At 34.6% G+C, this 24,148-nt stretch overlaps 2 protein-coding genes across 2 annotated transcripts; one reads left to right on the forward strand and one right to left on the reverse strand.

Moving 5' to 3' along the window:
- The first annotated feature begins 6,291 nt into the window (after positions 1-6,291).
- On the forward strand, positions 6,292-8,321 carry LOC107810411 (peroxidase 64-like). The gene is made up of 4 exons (XM_016635190.2): positions 6,292-6,592; positions 6,809-6,997; positions 7,094-7,256; positions 7,579-8,321. Exons 1-4 carry the CDS (start codon positions 6,380-6,382, stop codon positions 7,974-7,976), a joined length of 963 nt encoding a protein of 320 aa, XP_016490676.1. The 5' UTR covers positions 6,292-6,379; the 3' UTR covers positions 7,977-8,321.
- Positions 8,322-13,450: 5,129 nt separating this feature from the next.
- LOC107810423 (GDSL esterase/lipase EXL3-like) lies at positions 13,451-23,808 on the reverse strand. Its single transcript, XM_016635206.2, has 5 exons — positions 23,370-23,808; positions 20,327-20,457; positions 14,918-15,151; positions 14,140-14,398; positions 13,451-13,871 (listed from the first exon to the last, which is right to left on the reverse strand). Exons 1-5 carry the CDS (start codon positions 23,641-23,643, stop codon positions 13,684-13,686), a joined length of 1,086 nt encoding a protein of 361 aa, XP_016490692.1. The 5' UTR covers positions 23,644-23,808; the 3' UTR covers positions 13,451-13,683.
- Positions 23,809-24,148: the final 340 nt, after the last annotated feature.

A 24,148-nucleotide genomic window follows, 5' to 3' on the forward strand; every position in this document is an offset into this window, starting at 1 on the left:
CTTTCCATTATTGTGAATGAAGTATTTGCATCCAAATGGGTGAAAGTAACTGATGTTGGGTTTCTTACCATTCAATATCTCATATGGAGTCTTTTTAAGAATGGGTCGAATCAAACACATGCTAATAATATGACATGTTGTGCTCATAGCTTCGGCCCAGAAGTGGTGGGGTAGAGAGTTTTCCACAATCATAGTTCTTGTCATGTCCTATAAGGTTCTATTTTTATGTTCTACCACTCCATTATGTTGAGGCAACCTGGGCAAAGAGAAGTTGTGAGAGATTCCTTGGTCATTGCAAAAGTTTTCAAAAGTTCTGCTTTCAAATTCTCCTCCGTGATCACTTCTAATAGTAGAAATGTATTATCCTTTTTCACGTCGAACCTTCTTATAGAAAAATTCAAAATTCCTTAGAGCTTCATCTTTATAACTTAGAAAAATAACTCACGTAAATCGATAAAAATCACCCACAATAACAAAAACATATTTTCGACCATCGATACTAGCAGTTCTAGTTGGAACAAACAAATCCATATGTAGTAGTTGAAGAGGTTTAGTAGTAGAAACAATGTTTTTGATTTTGAAAGATGAATGAGTTTGCTTTCCTAGTTGACATGCATAAAAAATATGATCTTTTGAAAATCTAGTTTTGGAACACCAATGGCAAGATCGTGTTTAGAAAGTTTTTGAATAGTATGCATGCTAGCATGTCCAAGTTTTTTCTGCCAAACCCAAGGATCATTAATCATAGAAGTAAGATAAGTTTGATTACCAAGGCTATCTATATTACTGATAGTATATATATTCCAGTCTCTATTAACTGAAAGAATAACTTTACCTTATTCGTCTTCTATAAACTAGCCATGTTTCTTAAAATGAACCTCATAGTCATTGTCACATAGTTGACTGATACTGAGAAGATTGTGACCAAGTTCATCAACCAGGTATACTTCATCCACATCACATGTTGAGCTTAGGGGAATGTTTCCAACTCCAATTACATTTCCAAATGATTTATCTCCAAAGGTAACTGTTCTTGCATCTAGTTTGGTGACTGTTTTGAATAATTGTTTGTCACCAGTCATATGTCTGGAACACGCGCTGTCAAGATACCATTTTCCTTTTCGATTCTTCTTGCGGTGTTCCTGCAAAACAAGGTTACTTGTTTTTAGGTACCCAAGCCTGCTTGAGTCCTGAATAGTTAGATTTCTGAGTGTTAGCTTGACTAGAGGATTTAGGTCGCTAGACCCATCTCTTGTTGTCCTTAAACCTGCAACGATTATAAGTGTGACCACGTTTTCCACAATAAAAACGCGACGGATTATTGGGATTTTTAGAGCCCCTTTCTGTTTTGATTCTGTTCCTGCATTGGTTAGTGTTGTGACCATTTTTACCACAATAAAAGCATGCATGGGTGTTTCCAGTTCTAATCAAAGAATTATGAAAAACCATTTGAAGTTCTTTTGATTTTAACCCCTAAAATCATATATGCTTCTCCAATACCTTTTTATTTCAAATTTAGAAGACAAAAATTTTTTAGTCTCATTAACGACATTCACATTAGGGCCAAATATTAACCATTCATCCACATACAAATATATAATAACAAAATCTAATCCTATCATCTTGGAATAAACACAAGTATCAGATGCACTAATGTGCTATTAAAATTTTCATACCATTGTTTAGGTGCATGCATTAGACCATACAATAACTTTCTTAATTTTCATACTTTATTCTTTTGTCCTTGGATCACAAATTCCTCAGGCTGAGACATATAGATCTCTTCCTTTAAATCACCATTTAGGAAAGCTATTTTAACATCCATTTGATGTATCACTAAATTATGAATAGCGGCTAAAGTAGCAAGAGTTCTAATAGTCATTATCTTAGTTACAGAAGAATAAGTGTCAAAGTAATCAATGTCTTTTTTTTGGTTAAAACCCCTAATAACAAGTCTAGCCTTATATTTCTCAATTGTACCATCAGGTCTCAATTTCTTCTTAAATATCCACTTGCTACTTATGGGTTTACAACCTTTAGGCAAATCAGATAAGTCTCAAGTGTGATTAGAAACTATAGAGTCTAATTCATTTTTAATGGCTTCTTTCCAAAAACTAACATCTATTGGCCTCATTGCTTCACTGTATGTCTTAGGGTCTTATTTTATTAAATAGATTGATACTAATTCATCACTCAAAATATCAAGATCAATATTTTCAGTCAAGAAAGTAGTAATAAATTCAGGACCAAATTTAGCTTCAATTCTATGCCTCTTACTTCTTCTAAATTTATTTTCATGCTCATTAGCAGTAACACTAGAAGAAGGCACAATATGAGAATTAACATAATAGATGTAGAAGCATTATTAGGCACATCACTAGGCACATTATTTTTCAATAGAAAAACTTGCTCAAAAAATTCTGCATCTCTAAATTCACAAATAGAACTATCATTCAAAGACATAAATCTATATGCAGCACTATTTTGAGCATAACCAATGAAAATAGCATCAAAAGTCTTGGGTCGAACAGTTACTTGTTTAAAATCAGGTAGACCAACCTTAGCCAAACACCCCCACACTTTCAAAATTTTCGAGTTAGGGGCAAACACTTTCCATAACTCATACAGGGTTTTATCTGACTTCTTATGAGGGACTTTATTAAGAACATAACATGCAGATAAAACAGCTTCCCCCCTCCCTCACATATTATCAGATAAACCTGAACTCAAAAGCATAGAATTCAGCATTTCCTTAAGGGTTCTATTTTTCCGTTAGGCTACACCATTTTGTTGGGGAATATAGGGAGCACTAACCTCATGTATACTACTATTTTTCTCACAAAAGGCTTCTAGAGTATTAGTACTATATTCACCACCCCTGTCAGACCTAAGCCTCTTGATTTTTCTGTCTAATTGATTCTCTACTTCTGCCTTGTATTTTAAAAACATGCTTTCAGCCTCATCTTTTGACTTAAGAAGATATACCTTAGTGTATCTAGAAAAGTCATCTACAAAGGTGATGTAGTATTTCTTTCCACCCTTACTAACAATATTCTTGATATCTGTTAAGTTTGAATGTACTAGTTCAAGCAATTCTATTTTTCTACTATTACATTCTCAAAAGGCTTTTTGGTATGTTTTGCTTCTACACAAATATGATACTTAGAAAAATTATCAATATTAACTGCAGGAATTAATTCTATTTTTCTAAGGTTTTTAATAGAAGCAATATTAATATGACCTAGTCTACCATGCCACAAATCAATAGACTCAGCAATATAAGCAGAATTGAAAGCACTAACATTATTAATAATCTCTTGAGCGATGTTCAGTACAAATAAACCCCCACTTAGGTAACCCTTCCCAACAAAGTCTCCCCCACGAGAAATAAAAACTTTATCATATTCAAAAATAAATTTAAGACCTGCTTTCTTGAGAAGCACACCAGAAACTAAGTTTCTACGAAGGGAGGGTGCATATAGAACATTGTTCAAGGCAAAGGTTTTTTTTCAGAAATTAACTTAAGGAGAATATTTCCTTTACCCATAACTCCAGCTGTAGTGGAGTTACCCATGTAGACACACTCGCCATCAGCAGATTCCTCAAAGTCGTGAAATAGCTCCTTATTAGCGCAAAGGTGACTTGAAACGCATGTGTCCACTATCCAATTAGTCTTGTTAGCCACCATGTTCGCCTCAACAACCACAACAACAATGACATCACCACCCTCAGTAAGGTTAGCTTGGGCTGGAGCTTTACTTCCGTTCTTTGAGCTTTGTCCTTGTCTCTGATTGCACTGAAAAGCCTTGTGACCAATTTTGCCGCAGACATAGCAAGGTCCTTTCGACTTTTGAATATGGCCCTTTGGCTTATTGAAGTAATTCTGTTTCTTCACATGTCCTTTTTTCTGTTTTCCTTTAAACCTATCTTACACAAAGTACTAGAAGATTTCATAAGGTTAGATTTAGAAGAATTAAGAAAGAGAGATTTCATCTTATCCTTAAGCTGTTCAGACTCCTCATCTTTGAGATAGTTTGCTTCCTCAGTCCTCATGTGATTGATCAGTTCTTGAAGAGTTAAGTTTTTCTTCTTGTGTTTCAGTTGATTCCTATATTCACTCTCGGAAGGTGGAAACTTTTAAAGTAGAACATTGGCCTGAAGAATCTCACACATCTTCATGCCCTCGTTCAAAATATCAGCAGTCAAGTTCTCATACTCGTGAACCTGTTCCATGATTGGCTTATCATCAACCATTTGAAACTTGATCCACTTTCCAACGACATACTTCTTTTTTCCCTCGTCATCAACACCATATTTCTTCCCAAGTTGTCCCATATGACTTTAGCAGATTTATAATTTATAAACAAATCAAAGAGAGGGTTAGTCATATGGTTAAGCAGATGTCCTCTCACAGTTTTATAATCCTTTTCAAATTTCTATTTAGCAGCATCATCAGCAACAATAATATTAAAAGCATTAGAATTATTATCAACAATATTAGCAGGAGGATCGTTAAACAAAACATAATCAACTTCTAATTGTTCAAAGATAACTAAAAGTTTATGGGACCAACGCTTATAATTGTTTCCATTTAAAGGCTCAAGCTTTGAGAGATCAGGAAGTGTTTTGTTCAAAGTGGTGGCCATTAGTCAATATTATATGTAAAATCGTTTTCAAAATGTAAGAAAAATGAGTAGATAATATTGACTAAGAACAAGAAGGAAAGAAGAACAACTTATAAAAAATACTGTGTCGTGGCAAGCTATTGCCTTGAAAGCGATTTCGGCCCGACTGGATGCAAATCGTTAAGACCGGTCACTCCCCAAGGTTCCACAGCACCTCCAAACACGTGCACTCGTGGCTGAAAGTTTAGAATTTGCATAAAACAGTTGCCCGGAAAGAAGAGAAGATGAAAGTATTTTCTATGTTGGATAATTCACAAAGAAGACTGTTTTTTATAGGCAAAGTTGTTGGACAGTTACAGATGAAGGAATTAATCTGCAGCTGTTACAGAAATTAAAATGTTATAGAAAAAAAAATAAGGATTAGCAAGATGAATTCTTGGTTAAGACTTGAGTGAATATAATGACTAATGATCATCCTATTATAGCATGAAAATGAGTTTAGTTTCATGATAAGTGTCTTACTTACTTGTCAATTTTCTTTCATGCAAGATGACAACACATCTCATGCAAAATGACACTTGGCTTAGCAAGGCCATTTGTCAAACAATCTTTTAAATCAATGCCACATGTAAAAATTCTTACCATGTACTAATTATCTAAGAGTATTTGGCCACAAGGTTTTATGCAAGAAGCCACTTGGAAATAGATATGACACTTATAAAATAAAAAAACTCATGGCTATTGGTTGTAAATAAATTTTCAAAAAGAAATCTTTGACTTTGCATTATAAATAATACCAATAAGAAGTAGTTGGCATGCGAAACATAAAAACAGAATTCACAGCTCTTACACAATGGCCCGGCAAAATATGCTCCTAAACTTGATCATGGGATATTAGAATTTTCCGAATATTAAAACCACAATAGTAAGAAAGTCATCAATCAATATATGCTTTATTAGTTGAACCCTAACCATCACTGCAACAATAACATTCCCCTTTTAAAGTAAGTGAAAAGGTTGGTCATTCATTTTGCTTGTCTCACTTTACAACTGCTAGTCAAACCTAAAAGGGAATTAGCTTTAAGCAGAAGCTTATTATTCCACTTTTTGTGACCTGATAACAAGAATTCGTTCCTAACTTATAGAAGCGATTTAACTAACTTAAGGCCACTGCATGCAAACATAATTTTCTAAAAGAGCTACCAAATGAGAGTTTCTAATGATACCACTGTAAAATGGCGCAGAGGGAGTATTATTTTATTTAAGAAAAATATTATCCATTTATTACATATTACTATGTAGTATATATATCTAGTAAAAAAAATCGGCAAACTGTCTGGACACCACCTCCAGAAGGATGTCTCCACCACTAGATACTACAGTATACTGTATTAATAAAATTAAAATCTTGGATTCGCCTCCACTCATCCATCAGACTTACTGATCCCATGTACTTGAACAACCAATGGCATATTTACTAGTTTCTATGTGGCAACCAAAATCAGTAATCATTGGTTCACTTCAAACTACTCCTATTCCAAATTACTCTAATGGTTCTAGGCTTCTAGCTGACCAAACTTGCTAACAAACATAACTACTACTGCAGTAACAACTCTATATGTAGTCTTCTGCATCTATTACAATCACTTCCCTTTAAATTCTCATTGTATGGTTCCTTAGGTCTCACAGCAAAGTTAAGTCTATAATAAGCACAAAGAAAGACGAGCTTAATTTGGCAAACGTAAGTAGTTATTATGGCAGTACCAAGATCATGTCTTATTGCTCTAGTCTTTGCTTTTGCGTTGTTTTCCAGCAGTACAGTGAACGCACTGAGCTCCAATTACTATGACAATACATGTCCCAAGGCCGAGTCGATTATCACCAAAGTCGTGAAGAAAGCTATGTTGAATGACAAAACAGTTCCTGCTGCACTTTTAAGGATGCACTTCCATGATTGTTTCGTTAGAGTAATTTTCCACTTCTCTACTTTGTTTCTAGATAATCACTGTGCATGTTCCGTTATATAAGAGTAATACTCTTTCCTTTTTAGTCAATTTCGAAAAGAGTGCTGCTTTTCTTTCTGTATGTGATTTTAACTTTGAACTTCTCATTACCCTTAATGACATGCACTAATTATATACATAGTAATTAACTAATTATATATGTTTGTATGTGTATGAAAGGGTTGTGATGGCTCTGTGTTGCTAGACTCCACAAGAAACAACATAGCAGAGAAAGATGGCCCCCCTAATATTGCATTGCACGCATTCTATGTCATCGACGCTGTTAAGAAACAAATCGAGGATTTGTGTCCTGGAGTTGTCTCTTGTGCTGATATTTTGGCTCTCGCTGCTCGGGATGCTGTTACTCTTGTAAGTCCTATATTCAATTTAACAATTAAAAATCTCTTATCAGTGGTAGGTTTTTGATAGAGGACGTGAAATTATTTATTGGTCATCTTGTGTCAGTCCGGAGGTCCTACTTGGGATGTGCCAAAAGGTAGAAAAGATGGAAGAATCTCCAAAGCCACTGAAACCCGACAATTACCTTCTCCCACATTCAACATTTCTCAACTGCAACAAAACTTCGTCCAAAGAGGCCTTTCTTTGGATGATTTGGTTGCGCTTTCGGGTAAGTATATAAATATTTTTTTTAAATCTTGTATTCACTATCATAAAATAGTAGCGGGCTCGGACCGCCTCATGATTTGAAATTCTAGATCCGTCTCTCTTTGTCTCTTCTTGGCTAAAGAAAAATATAGTATATCTCCTAGACTGATTATACGTATCAAGATTTTTCTATTTTAACAAATTACAACAACAACTATGCCTCATTCTCAAAAAAGTTGGGATCGATTATATGAATCTTCACTTCTCCATTTAAGCTCAACTCATGTTATCATCATACCAATTAACTTTAACAAATTAAAGATAATTTTTTTTCTTGTTAACAGGAGGGCACACTCTTGGATTCTCTCATTGTTCTTCCTTCCAAAACAGAATCCACAAGTTCGACAATAATCACGACATTGATCCAACACTACAAACATCATTTGCAGCCCGTCTGCAGAATGTTTGCCCCATGCACAACAAGGTCAGAAATGCAGGTGCCACTATGGATTCTACTACAACTTTATTCGACAACGCCTACTATAAGCTTCTACTGAATGGAAAGAGCCTTTTCTCTTCTGATGAATCTTTGCTCGCTACTACAAGGACCAAAAGACTAGTTTCAAGGTATGCTGGCTCTCAGGATGAGTTCTTTAAAGCATTTGCCAATTCTATGATCAAGATGAGTAGCATAAATGGTAATGGACCAGAAGTTAGGCTGGATTGCAGATTTACTAGATGATGACACTGGCTAAATTTCTATTTGTTGCTTGTTAAACATTTATTTCACAGGCTCAGGCCGTTCATTTATTGTATTGGGGTGTTTTTTTTTTATAAGGTATTGTATTGGGGTGTCTTAATTTGTTTCATTTCCTTTTTTCACTTTCTGGGGGTAATCAATTTTTCTCCGAAATTGAGGGAGCAAGCTGAAAACAAAGCTCAATGTGTGTTTAATTTTCTGAGCAAAGAAGACTTGGTGAAGGATCTATGGTAGCATGTATTTATCTTTTATCCTTTTGTTGATTTGATTGGAATATCCTGTTACTAAAAATCGGGGCTTAAATGAAGAAGAATTTTGTGGTGTGAATCCTAATAGCAAGTATTTGTCAATGTTGTTCTGTACCACGATATACTAAATGCGGCCCCCAATGGAACAACAATAGAAAATCAAGAGAAATAAAAAGATCAGATAAGTTGTGCACACTGAGGAAGGTATACATAGAAATATACATCCAATTTCAATTAGAGAGGACTAAACAATGTAAAATTGAGTGAAGTAATGTCCATATAATCTGAGTGAGCTTAGGATTTCATGTGATGGGACAGTGGAGGCCTTGTGTTGGTTTTCAGAAGGCCTGTGCATAGAATTCAATTTTAACGACCATTAGCACAATAGGATTCACATTAAGAAATTAAGAAAATCTAACTACTAATATGTAAAGAAGAGGCACCAGAAAATTTCCTATTCTGCACCTCCCTTTGTTTTTGGACTAGTGCAAAGCAACAACACAGAAAATGTGAAGACAAGTCATCGACAAAGCCTCCCTGAAAAAGCATATTGAGAAAAGTTGGACTTAAGTTTAAAGTTTAGGCATTAGCTAGAACATTTACTGAAGAAAAACTTAAAATGGTCAAGCTTATACCCCAGATCTTGGAAAGTGCAGGTATAGCCCAAGGCTGGACAGGGGATACAAATATTCTTCTAGCGATTACTGATATCAACATGTTTATCACACCTCAGAAATGATGTGACATGACCAAGAGGCAAACCTTAATGTTGACCATTCTGCGGAGCTTCTTTTTGATACAACATGTATAGCAACAGCATACAATAAAGAATAAGCCAACAGTTCATTACAAGCTTCTGCAGAAGCTGCAAATATAAAAAGATTAAGTTGCCGTTATTTGGACTTAATATTCAGTTTGACATGATAATAAACTGACTACTGAACAGGGAAAAAGAGAAAGCATTAAATTTCCTGACATATTGGCTTCTCGTTGGCTACTGATGCGATATTTGAGAATGTTGTGCAAGGACAAAACAGTCTTCACCCCTGCAAAATTGAGCAGATTTTTCGAATGACTTAATTCAACACCTGCAAAATCGAGCAAAATCAGTCCTTTTCTGTCAAAGTAACCATAACCAGCTTTGGATTTTGTAAAGATCGTTGCTAAAAACAGAGCAATTGAGCTCAGCCATGTCTACCATGGTAGGTGAAGAAGCTTCTAGAGCTGAACGAAGAAAATGGAGAAGAAGAATAGGAAAATGATGAAAAGAAGCTCGAGAGCTTTTTCTGATACCTCATAGAGTATATATACACATGTACTTGTACAGCTGGCAACAACTAATTCTAATAATGAATTAACTAACTCTAATTAATTACTTGAACAATACAATAAATATCTCAATACCCCCCTCAAGTTGGAGGTGGTGGAAACACTGCCAACTTGGCTAAAACACCTGAATGTTTGACACCTGTTAAAGCCTTGGTAAGAATATCCGCAAGTTATTGATCAGTTGCAATGTGATGCAATGAAATAAGGCCCTCTTGCAGTTGTTTTCTCACAAAATGGCAGTTAACCTCGATGTGTTTGGTACGCTCGTGAAACACAGGATTTTAGCTATGTGCAAGGCTGACAAACTATCACAGAATATTGGAATGGGGTGTATAGAGGAAACTCTCAGTTCAACCAAAAGTCTGCTTAGCCACACCAGTTCACCAACTACCTTTCTAAGTGACCTATACTCTGCCTCTGCTAAAGATAAAGAAACAACTTCCTGCTTCTTGGACTTCCAGCTGAGTGGACTATTTTCCAGCAAAACAATGTACCCACTTACAGATCTTCTTATGTCTGGACAGGAGGCCCAATCCGAGTCATAGAAGGCTCTAACAGTCCAATCGTCAGATTTGGACATAAGGACTTCTAATGTAGGATCACCCTTGAGATACCTCAAGAGATGGTAAGCAACCTTCAAGTGAGGCTCTCTAGGATCTTGCATGAATTGGCTTAAATGTTGAATCCCAAAACCTATGTCCAATCTAGTATTGGTAAGAAAGTTTAACTTCCCTATTTGTTTCCTGTAAAAGGTTGGATCATCCAAAGGTTTACCCTCCTTGGCTTTAAGTTTTTCATTAGGATCAAGTGGGGAGCTAAAAGCAGTATATTCCAAACAATTGTACTCTTTCAATAAGTACAAAACAAATTTTCTTTGGGAAATGATCACACCATCAGGCTTGTACAGTACTTCTAGGCCTAAGAAGTAGTGCAAATTACCTAAGTCCTTTTATCTTGAACTTGTCATGAAGAAAGGTTTTCAATGTAGTATTTCCTCCAGAAATGTCCCTGTGACCAAGATGTCATCTACATAAACTGCCACATAAACCACTGAATCTCTATGTTGTTTGTGAAATAATGAATAGTCATTTAATGAGTGACTAAAACCTTTAGAACACAAGGCCTCAGTTAGTTTCTCATACCATTGTTTACTAGCTTGTTTGATCCCATATAAAGACTTATTTAACTTGCAAACTACTGACTTATCCTCCACCATAAGGCCTGGTGAGATTTGCATATACACATCTTCATGTAAATCCCCACGGAGAAAACATTGTTTACATCCAATTGGAACATTGCCCAATTGTTCTTTACTACTACTGCAATCAAGGTTCTCACTGTGGTCATCTTCACCACAAGAGAAAATGTTATTGTGACATCTACACCTTCTAGTTGAGTATAGCCCTTCACAACTAGCTTGGCTTTATAACTCTCTATTGTGCCATCACACCTGTGTTTTATTTTGTAGACCCATCTACAACCTATTGCTTTCTTATCAGATGGAAGAGGTACTAAATTCCAGGTATTGTTAGCATAAAGAGCTTCAAATTCTTGAATCATGGCTGCTTGCCAAGCAGGGCTGACAACAGCTTCCTCAAAAGAAGATGGCTCACTAACATTGCAAATACTGTTTACCAAAGCCTGACTATTAGGATTTATTGATTCATGGCTATGTGGTGGCATTTAGAAAACAAAGTACTGAGAGAAAAAGAGTGTTTATTAGTGTTGCTGATTTTGTGGACATAGTCTTTTAGATATACAGGAGTTTTGTGTTCCCTCTGTGATCTTCTCAGGAGTGTGAGAAGATGATGTACTAGTGAAGAATCAATGAGTGGAGGTGAATATGGTGGAGATAGTGCAGAAGTGATAGGAAGAGAAGTTGGAACTGGAGAAGTAGAAGAATCAAATGCAGTTGAAACTAGCATAGCTCCTGGATTATCATACGGGTGGAGGTACAGAGGATCACTATGATCAAATCAGGTGCCCGTCGGAGTGACGGTGGCGGTAGTTTCCACTCCGGTTGAATTGTCTTGATCAGTGACATCCATAACAAAATGTAATTGAGGGAGAAAACAGAAGGATTTTCTATTCTCAACTATTACAGATTTCGACATCAAGTAAATGAGACGAAAGATCGAAATTAGGGCTAAACTCAAAATATCTGATGGAATCAAAAACAAAGGAAATGAAACAAGAAGATAGAAATGAAGACGATATACGAGATTAACCTCGCTCTGATACCATGTAAAGATCGTTGCTGAAAACAGAGCAATTGAGCTCAGCCATATCTACCATGGCAGGTGAAGAAGCTTCTAGAGATGAACGAAGAAAATGGAGAAGAAGAACAGGAAAATGATGAAAAGAAGCTCGAGAGCTTTTTCTGATACCTCATTGAGTATATATACATATGTACTTGTACAGCTGGCAACAACTAATTCTAACAATGAATTAACTAACTCTAATAGTGACATTAACTAACTCTAACTAATTACTTGAACAATACAATAAATATCTTAATAGATTTAAGTACTTAGTCCATATGTCTTTATACTACTGAGTTACGAACTTAACAAACTATGAATTTCAGTTATACATCTGCTGATAAGATTAGGATGAATTGAACTGACAATTTTTGTGCTTGTCTCACCAATAGAGGTAAGGAGAGAGAGGCAGAGAACTAGGGACAAAGATCAATTTTAAACCTTGACACAACAGATAAATAAGCTAATTGTCGGTTATATGAATCCTATATATTAATTCCACTCTATTCAGCTCCATTTTCATTCCAATGCCAGATAACTTTCCTTTTAAGACAAATTAGGTATTTTTAAATCTCACACTTTGCCCTACACGAATTTGCAAAGAAATCTCTGTTTTGCAATCAAAGTCTAACTTCAGCTATTGATGAACCCTGTTGACATTCTGATAACAGCCAACACAAGCAGTAAATAACCACCACCACTACTACAACAATAACAACTAAGCCTCGGTTCTAAATAAGTAGGGTCGGCTATATGAATCCTCACTTCTTTAATGTATAACCACCATGTTACTTTATACTGCACAACTTTTCACCAAGTAGGTGGAGGTTCAAATCCGCTACTAAGTATTCCTCCTCCCCTTTCTGTCCCCCTTTTCCCTCATGTATATAAAATTTAAAAAATAAAACTAATAATTTCCATTTACACAAGCTCATCGAATTGCCTTTTAAAAAAAAAAAAAATTAATTATCGTGATACTCATTAAAGGCAATGGAAGAATACCTTCACCTGATGACGTAGAAACAAAATGAGATAAATGTGTGTAATGTTGCATAAAGAGAGGAAAGAATTAACTTTAATCTCATTGTTGCCCCTCACCACTAGCCAGCAGCTACACCCCTCTATAATGAGAAACTATCGTCTATATTCGAGGAGTTTAAGTTCTATAAGCTGAAGGTAAAAAAAAAAAAAATTATTTACACGGATAACTTGTAAGGTAATAACAAGTACTCCTTCCATTTCAATTTAGATGAGGTAGTTTGACTTGGCATGAAGTTTAAGAAAGAAAAAAAGACTTTAAAAACTTGTGATCTTAAAAGCTTAAGGGGTAAAAGCTTTGTGGGTCAATGACATTTGTGTGGTTATAAAAGCTTCTTATCAAGGGTAAAATGGATAAAATGAAAAGTTTAAAGTTAAATTATTTCCAAATTTAGAAATGTGTCATTTATTTTGGAACAGACTAAAAAGGAAAGTAGCTCATCTAATTTGAAACGGAGGGAATAGTAAGTATTTATAATAAGCATTAATTGATAACATAGCTAAAATGGTAACTGTTGTGCGTTATTACAGGTTAAACATACTGATAGAGTAAAAATATTTGCGTCGTTAACTTAAAAAATAGACTGGCCCAGGCTAATTTACATTTTGCTATCATATTTAGACCATCATATAGTACATAAATCTCAACAAAAACAAAACATCCTTTAGGAGTAAATGAAAGAAAAAAAAGGTACAAACTACAAAAGTTCAAACTTGTACAGGATACAAACACACTCTGTAAAAGAACATAAAAAGTATTTCAATCAAATACAGATATGAGAGGACGGTGATGAAGCAATCTGATATACTTTTTTATGTGAAACTATTGATATACTTTTTCATCATTTGATCAACAAGGATCCTGTAGCCTCTTTCAGTGGGATGATAACTATCCCAGAACAAATATTTTGTGTCATCTTCACATGTCCCACCGTATTTGCATAGCATTAGCACCTCTATGTTTCCTGTTCCACAGCATCCTTTTTCTACCACTTCAAATCCTGAGACACCATCATCAAATTTCACTTAACACTGGATAATCTCAAACCCAAAATTTAAATAAATAAATGAAGCACGTTAATTTTACACCTTTCAGGTTTCAGTAGTGAACAGAGATAATAATAATCTTTTTGGTAAATACATTGAATACCCTTAATTGCAGATACACGCCCTATATTTTAAAGTTAAACACTTATACCCCTACACATAAAGAAGAAACTCCCAAAAAAAAAAATGAATGAAGTTAGAAAAGATTAAATTAAAGTTTACCATATTTTTGAGGGTTGACGATGAGATCAAGCATAGGATCGTAGAGGTCAATGAAAACGAGCTTGGATTGAGGCAATTTCTTGGATAGTGAATCATTAATGGCAGCTGATAACTTAGTGTTGGCCAATAGTGCAGCTTCATTGTATTCCTCCACACACATTCTAAATATTCCTCCACTCACTGTTCTCTGGAATGGCAAGCACCCAACTGGTGGAATCCCAAATACCCCTATCTTTCTTGCTCCCAACTTGTACAATTCCTTCCAAATAAAAATAAATAAATCAAATTAACAATGATTGTTAATTGATGTGCTGACTCAAGTCAAAGTCAATTGGTTAAATTAGATTGTCAAATGAGAACACTAATCCTTGCTTAACTCCGGCAACTCTGACCAAGTTTTAATTTGTTTTCTTAGAATTTATCTAACTATCAAATAAAAAAATTGGAAAATATTTTGACAAATTTCCCTATGGTCAATTTTAGCTACATATTTAGCCAAATCAACTCAAATCTTAGATGGGTATGCCCAAATTGGCCCCCATGCTGCACCGTATGTCATTTTGTTAGGCCACTCTTTAAATTCTATCCCCATTAATCTAGTAGGCTAAATTTCACATTTAAAATAGTTGAAAAAATATCTGTTTTAATTTTGTAGACATGCATTTGAGTCCACTAAACTAATAGGGACAAAGGTTAACTTGCTTTGGCGCTCATAATACAAATTAATGACAGATAGGGTACCATAAATTGCACTAGAGAGGCATATTCATATACATACTTGGATAAAATCAGCAGCTCCGTCCACCATAAGATCAGTATATGAGTTAATATCATACTGCTTCTGGCGAAGTCCAACGGTGAAGTAGGTGTTGGCAAGGTCATTGCTGCCGGCTACCACTAAGTATAAGCTGTTGTGTAGTATGTCGTTGCCTTCTTTTTCTCCAACCAATCCCTTTAGCTTCCCAACATATTCTTGAAAATAATTCAATTGTGTTGATAGTGGTATTACGGACTGAATTTTTTCATCCATTTAAGAAAAAAAAGACATTTATAAAGTTACATGTTTATTCTACTATCACGATAAGAAATAAATTTAAGTTTCAATGACAGTATAAAAAGTATTTGTACGTTTACTATAACTAGTTTGTGGACACGTGTGTTGCACGTGTATCCCATGTTAATCATTATAACTCTTTTAAAACAACACACGTATTATTAACACATGTTTGTGATGATTAACACTAAATCTGAAGGAAAAAATACAAGCTTCAAATGACGAATGGTGAGCCTTGTCGATCAGCAGAGGCGATGTACTATTAAACCCAAAATGATTGGACCTATCGGCTCATTCACAGACTTAAAAACAGACATGATGCTCTGTGAACCCTATCATAGACTTTAAAGTTGCTAATTTGCTATAACTGCTTTACCTCTTTATTTTAGATCTACTAATGCAGATACATAATACATATCGATTCGTTTTTAACTTCATAACAATAGAATTCCATATGCAATATTGCAATCGACCAAAAACTTGAGAATAAAACGTCATAACTTATAGCGTGAAAATTAGACATGCCACTTAAAATTAGCAAGATTCATGGGAATCAATTTTTATTATGCAACGAAATTGACAATAAAGAATAATAAAAGCAGCAAAAATTGAACTAACCAAGAAATACAAACGACATAAAACTAAAATATTTAGGCGAAATGGCTTCCTGGCCACTTAAACTTGTAGGACTTTTGAAAGCCGATACACAAACTTTGGGTTTTCCCGTTTGAACACTCGAACTCGTGAAACCTATAATTAATAAACTCATCTGACCCTTGAGCCTATACGCGTGTATTACACATACACAAACGTGTCCATCCAGTCATCAATTGACCAATCCAAAACTAAGACCCCACCCAACTAATGACATGTGTAATTTTTAAATAAAAATTGTCACCTATATTTATATTTAAAAATAAAAATAAATACAATAAAAAAGAAAACACTTGAACCCTTCCAGCTTCCTCTTCCCCTTCCCCGTTCTTTCCCATCTCCCCCCACACACCTGCAACTCTTTCTTCTACTCTTTCTTCTACTTCCATATCAGCACTCCCTTCCTAGGTTCTTCTTCGTCTTCTCCTCTCTCTATTTTTTTCTAGCTAGGTAGATTGCCGGAGAAATTTTCCGATCAGCACTGTCGCAGAATTTATTTTCTTTAAAGTTGTGACAATTAATTTGTTGTAATGGCCAATTGGCGTGACCTCCTCAGCAGCAGGAATCGATTGGCATTGCTCTTGGGCGATTTGGACCACTGGAATGCCATCTCCGACCAACTGGAGACAAAGGTTAGTAGGTGTAGGAGATATTGTGATGTTTAGGAAGCTAGACCATTGGTTTATTTGAGGTATTTTTTTCGAGCATAAATCCACCATTGTTGTGCAGTGAAGAGCTTCAAAGCTTCTAATGAAGAAGGGGAGGGGGGAAGGCACTGTTAGGCATAGATGGGGGAAGGCACTGTTAGGTGTAGATGGGGAGGAGGGACCGGTTGGGTTAGTTTGGTCATTGCTGTGGTTTATGGGTGAAGCCTTGTTTCTGGTCGTTGGGGATGGTGCGAAGATACAGGGGTGCTGTGTAGCAGGTGATATCCGGAGGGGGGGTGTTTCTATTATGGAAATCGGCACACACGCGCCATTTGAATGTGATTTGTACGCGCTATGTCCATATGTAAGATAAGTTACCGCCACATAAGCATAGTCAATGGTCAAATGTGTTTATTAGTTATATGTTTCACGAGTTCGAGTATTCAAATGGGAAAACCCAAAATTTGTGTATCGGCTTTCAAAAGCCCTACAAATTTAAGTGGTCAGGAAGCCATTTCGCCAAATATTTAAAAGTAAACAACGAAACAAAAACAAAAGAAAAGGCTCAAACTAACTTGAAGTCATAAATAAAAATCTGGTATTTTGTCAGTTCGAATATAACAAATTCAATTTTCTTAATGAAAATAATAGTTCAGTCATTGTCTATTCGTCTTACCAATCAAAATTTATCTACATAAAGAGAAAAAATTACTCGATTGTGCTTGCCAAAACCTTTTGCTTGTGATTTTTTCCCCCTAATTATGTTGCTTCCGACATCGGACGCCAGAATATTATAACGGAGAGGGCAATTGTTGATGGAAATTCTAAAAATGAAAGTTGAAGAAGACAAAGCAAAATGCAGAATTTTGGAGAAGGAAAGAAAGTTTTTAGGGGAGAATACAAGAATAACTCCAAAGTTAAGCTCTGGCATCCCAAAAGATGAATGAGTCTTGAAAATTTCAGGGAATGAAAGTAAAATAATGGGTGTAACTGCAAGAAGGTTGAAAATATTTAATGTATCTGTATCTTAGAAACCTTTAGAATCCTTAAATTAAAAAGTAAACAGTCGTTTTCCCCCAGATAAAGTCTTCTAAACATAAAACCTAAACATGGGATAGTAACTAAGACATAACGTGTAAACATTGCTAATTCCTAGACGTTACACTTATCCAAAAGTCTCTTGGGTGGCAATGAATTTGCTGATTGATTTTCCTATTAAAATATACATTATTTTTGTTTTATCTAATGTTATTTATTTCAAATGATTTTAAATTTTTATATGTTAATACTAAGGAAATAATGCATGCTGAAAGGCTAAAAAAGTCCATCAATTTTATAAGGGTTTTTTCGTCTTTCAATCTTACTCTTTGGGCTTTCATAATAATAATAATAATAATAATAATAATAATAATAATAATAATAATAATAATAATATAACTTCAGGGTTTCAAGGTAAAAGTCATTCACGATAGAGCAACTCCTAAGTATGAAGCTCTTCGTGGGGGGCTCTTGAGCTACTTTGGGAACGACCACCTCGGCATCTGCGATTGGGTGGGAGGATGAAGGGATGGCCTGTTGAGGCACTGACTTGGATGTTTTAGTCATTATAATCTGGAAATATAGGTCTGAGGAAAAATATAGAGATTTGAAGATAGAATGAAAATATGAAGGTTTGGGATAAAGGTTCAAAGAAGAAGAGTAAAGATGAAGATATAAAGGCTCAATGAACAATGTAAGAAGATCTGGAGAATTTAAAAGCCGTTAGAATGTTCGAAGGTAAAGTTTAGAATCGGAAAGTGGAAGAAGTGAAGAGGGTTGAAGCTTTTATAGGGGACAATGCAATCAATGCACGACTTTTCATATTCGAAAACAGCCAGCCGATGACCAACACGTGTCCGAAGTCAGAACGACGCGACTGATGGGACGTTTCGATTTACTCGTCATCTCAGTTATAACTTACGAAGGAGGAAGCCGGGGTTCATCTATTCGTTTCGCATCGTTCTGGCAAACCTACTCTTCAGAAAACGAGGGGATTATCTGTATACGGGTAAAATGGGGGACAATGCATACCCCGATTTCCCGGTGAAGAAGACGGAAAAAGGGCACAGGCACACGAGGTTGAAACCGAGGATGGGAGCCTTTCGTACCGAGACCCATAAAACGGGAACGATGTGCTCATCGCCAGGCATGATAAACAATGCTTCTGGGACCCAAAACGAGCTCTAAGACCTCGAAAAATATGGCAAATGATTACGCATGACTAAGAGAGGGCCGCAATATCCGTACCTAATAGGATATCACGGTGTAGATCTCGCCTGATGTCCGTTACGGATCAGTAATTAACAAGAAAGGAGAATTTTTACCTTTTTTAGACTTGTACTAGGAGTGAAACTCTCCTACTATATAAAGAGGAAGTCATTCTAACACGCAAATCAAGACAATATAAATTTATTTTTCTGCTTTCTAACTATTGCAAAGTTCTTATTTTATTGTTTATTCTTCATTCACAATTGGCTTCGAACCAAGGGCCCGATCGAGGGCAAAACTACTGTTCGGCCTAAGTTCGAGCTGCGCCGTAATATTACAATTGGTTTGATTATTTATTTTGTTTTTAAATCATTTATCCCATATTCTTGATTATTTGTATTTAATCAATCCACATATCCTTAAAACCGCGTACAAGTTTAATTGTTATCCGTTTTAAGGGTAAACAATCATCATATGGTATCATTTCGCATATAATGTCTTCATATTATGTCATCAATTGTTTTTCCAAATTAGGTTCAAATTTGTTGATCCAAATAATTACCGGATCATAATTCATAAATCCTTCCAAATAATACCTGAGATCCCAGGTAGAGTAGTTACTGAGGTCGTCACTACTACTACTATTTGAGGTGAAACTTTCGGAATTTAAAACTTCAGGGGTCTAAGTAAAGATACCCTCCTTTATGCTTATTTTTTTTCCAGCTTTGCTCTTGGGGCAGCCAATAGAGGTAAGAATCTACACTTCACGGGTCTAAGTGACATTACCCTTTCCCAAAAAGGATCTATGAGAGAAATGATTCAAAAGGCCTTTAATAATTTGAAGGGATTCTAAAAAATACTGTGTAATTTCTGAAAAGGAATGAGAAAAACAATTGATCAATGGGAATTAATAAAAGGAGGTAAGCTGAAAAGGCTACAATTTATTGCTAATAAAGAGTAAGATAAAATTCACACATCATATGAAAAGGCTACACGATATACATAGTATATCAAAAGGTTAGGAGTAGTTATTAGAAGATGAAAAGCTCTTCTAATTAAGTACATGCCAACATTAAGTAGCTAAAATTAATCATTTAATGGAAGATAATTTTACTTATAGATTGAGGGTAGATTAGTCGTTTAGCTTTTAAAGGATATTTTAGTAAATCAACTTCACACTAAAGGCCTTCCCGCTTATAATATAGTATGATGATGATATGATATGATGATTATGCTAATAATAGAGTATTTGCCCTAGCTCCTTTGAAATACCAACTTAGTATGTAACCGAGGCGAATCTAGAATTTAAGTTTTATGAGTTCAATAAAATTTTAACACTGAACCCACTTTATTTTTAAAATTATGAGTTCATATCTATCATGTCTTGCAATTTTAAAGAATTATTGCACATAAATTATGCATCGCACAAAAAATACTATGTTCAGATGGGCCCGATGTTATAGTACTGCATCCGCCTCTAAATATACACACTAAAATGTTGTTAGATTTAAAGTGATTTAATTGTGTACATATTTTTTATATCGTGTGTGGATAAAATGCAAATACAAAAATGAAAAATACCCACCGTGATAACAGCTGTTTGAGGGTCGTATCCACAAGCTCCTGATGCAAAACTTACTCCAGTTTTAAGATCTTCAGCTTGCAATTTTGGATCAAGATAAGCTGGCATTAACTCTTTAATGCCCAGTTCTTCCACTAAAATGAGTATCAGAGTCAAGTCAAAAGTCTAATCCCAACAAATCAAAAGACACAATAAAAGAAACAAAAAAGTAATATCAAAATTTTAAAATTAACGGGCATATGATGTTTACAACAAATAAATAGATGCATGACATGTATGTTGCGGATGAATTTAAAGCACTTAACCGCGGTTAATTAATGTATTCTCACCTCATTAAATCAATTATGCATAATAAGTTAATATAGTTTGATGTAAATTCCCGGTGTGTGTAAGATTTTATAGAGATATTGATTATGCATAGAAGATTCAATGTTTTTTTTTTTTTTAAAAAAGAAGATGAATATTTTAAATTTGTGTTTAAGCAAAGCAACAATTGCAATACTATTTAGGGCTTTTTTCACTTTTAGCCCGCGCCAGAAATTATTTATATTCGCTAGACGAAAAAGAGTATAAAATCTATATAATTTTTGTATATAACATACAAAATGTATATAAATACAAAAAATATATACAACTATTATTTTGAGATCGACTATACAATGTCATTTTCCCTATTTACTGTAATAGACATTCAAATGTAAAATGGCTCTTGAATCATAACTAATCAGAGGCAGGTACAGTGCATAAATTATGGGTTCATTGGAACCCAATAATTTTGGTTCACATTTTGTATGTCAATTAAAAATTTATTAAATATGTACAAATAACTTACTCCGAACCCATAATATTCAAACTATATATCCGCTGCCCCTGGGATTGGTGGTAGCAAATAGGCGGGCTGGGTCAGATTTGGGTGGATTAAAAATGGGTTAAGCAAAAATGAGTTGGGTCTTGACCCACCCATATTTCATAGAGGTCAAAAACGGGTTGGGTGTCAAATAAGCTGGTTGAATATGGAACCCATATTATTAAGTGTAATATTTTTTTAAGTACAATTTATAATTTTTCCTCTGCAGATTATTTAGTGACATAAGCTTAACCGGAATAATATTTACTCTTCTTCATTAAATTTATTCAAATTTTACTACCATATTGTAAACTTAAGTTACTCTTCCACAAAATATGAGAGCTTTCATTTTATGAAGAAAATGTTCTTAATGCACATCAAGCTATATTACTAATAATAAATAACTCTGTGCATTTTTCACCTTGTTCATATATTGTCTGCAATCCAATATAAAACTAAACAAATTAAAAAAAAAAAGAATTTACTGTAAATTAAATGGAAAGACCCTATTTATTTCAAAAATATATTAAAAAATTCACTAATAATATATGACTCTATACAAATTCAACGTTGAAATATACTACAAAAAAAAATTTGGTTGAAAAAGAAAATACTAATTTTTTGAAATGAAAGAAAATATTTATTTTTTTGAAATGAAAGAAAATACTTTTTCTACATCATTTTTTTTGAAATGAAAGAATTTACTTTTTTTACATCATGAAAAGAAAGTATTATTTTGTTGAAGTGAAAGAAAATACTTTTTTTTTACGCCATGAAAAGAAAATACTCATTTTGTGAAATGAAAAAGAAATTACTTTTAATAATATTTCTATTGAGTTGAGTGGGTGTGGGTGTGGGTGTGGGTGTGGGTTTGGGTGGAGTTGGGTGGGTGGGGGTTGAGATGGTAGGGGTGGGGGTAGGGTGTTTTGGGAGGTGAGAGTGAGTGAAGGTGTAGGGGTAGGTTCGTAGGGATGGGGAATAGGGTGGAAAGATTGAAAAAGAGTTTTAGAAAATGTTTTCCTTCTCTTGATAAGGAAAATATTCTCCAATTGGAGGAAAATGAGTTCATGAGAGAAATATTTTTCAAAATATTTAAGTCATCCAAACATGAAAAAATTAAAAAATATTTTCCAAAAAATATTTTTTTTCGTACCACACACACCCTTAGCGTACTTTGAGTACCTCTTTATCGAAAGTGATGTACTACAAGTGGGAAAAATACTCTCTTTCTTAACATGTACTCTTCAAGAACAAATAAAAAACTATACAAATTTGCTTCTACTTAAACTATTTTTGGTATTCAAGTATGCATCTAGAAAGAACAAGGACGCTAAACAATAGTAAATAGTACTTATAATGTTTAGAAGGAAAAAAAACTCACATAGTCAACTATACGAATTAGAATACCTTTACAGCATTTTCACTTAAAAAAATGATATCATGTATTTTGAGTGAGCAAAAATTGGAAGATATCCCACTAGTCTGACCCATATTTTACCCAATAAATACCCATATTTCTATGGGTTGAATATGGTTGAAGCCCAAATTTTACGGGAGTGTCAAATGTACAGGTGACTATTCAAAAATAGTCACAGTTTCAAAAGTAATTGAAATTTAGCTACTTTTCATGTAAAGATAAATCTGAACGAAAACACTGTTCAAGATCCCAAAAAATATTCCAGTATAATATATTGGAATTTCAGTATATTATACCGGAGTTCCAGCATAAGTATACTGGAATTCCGGTATATTATACTGGAACTTTCCGCGTGTTGGAGTTTCAGCATAATATGCTACAAGTTCATACACAAGTGCACCGATCTCTAGTATATTATGCTGGAACTTTCCATGTTGCAGCAAAATAGTGGTTATTTTTCAATGACTTTACAAATGCTGACTATTTTTGAATGACTAATCCGAAAACTCGCTAGCCCGTGCTATTTTGACAAATTTTACCCAACTTAAATACCACTCATCCAACCCACTAAAATATGGTCGGATTAACAAAATATGAGCTCATTTTGCTAGCACTATCTTAGACTAATAATTAAGATTGTGTTAATTGAATCTTTTTCTCTCGTGTGTTAGGTTTATAATTTCGTCCGTATGTGATAAAAAAGACACAAATTTTGGGGGTAGGAAGACGGAAGTAGAAGAAGAAGAGTAGATGCATGAAAAGACCAGAACTTAAGATAATACCTATCAAGTCCGCCGGCGTTTTGGCATTAGTAAACCTTCCAGTTGGCTTTCCATCAATGAAGTCTTTCCCATAAGGTGGAAAATTGCACTTGATTAACGTTGTTATATTGTTGTTATTTCCTTGATCAACGATGGAATCTCCAAACACAAGAACTGCCTTTATATTCAAGTTCTTTGGTAGCTCCGTCTTCCCTTCACATGCACCAAGCCACAGGAGAATAACATAGAACCAAAACATCACACGTAAAGAAAACACCGTATGAGAACACAACATATTTCTAACACTTTGTGTTCAAGAAGAAGAAGAAGAAGAAAACGAGGTATATGGGTCCGAATTAGAGCTTTTAAATGGCAGACTTGAGTATGTAGTAAAGGGGGATTCTGCTATTTATAGAGGTTTTAGAAAAGAATAATACATTATTAATTAATTAAGTTGATTAGCTTACTCCTGTTATAATATATAGATATATTATAGTCGCCATCACGCAAACGGAGTGACTGTAAATTGATTGCCTCTGGGGTTAACAACTGGAGATTTAGAAGAAGTGAATTGTGAGTAAAAGAATTTTGCTTTCTATTAAGGATATCATTTATGATGCATGAGACAATCATGTCAATGTCAATGGCTTCTTGGACCCTTTATGAAATTTTGCCTTGCTGCTTAAGTTCACGAACTTTTACTATAAATAGAAGTTTCCTCTTATTATTTACCTACTTAATCTATATTTAATCAAAATTCAGGTAGTGTTAATTTCTTGAAAGGTTCCCCTATGAAGATG

This window comes from Nicotiana tabacum, chromosome 20, assembly GCF_000715075.1.
Source record: "Nicotiana tabacum cultivar K326 chromosome 20, ASM71507v2, whole genome shotgun sequence".
Classification (NCBI taxonomy): domain Eukaryota; kingdom Viridiplantae; phylum Streptophyta; class Magnoliopsida; order Solanales; family Solanaceae; genus Nicotiana; species Nicotiana tabacum.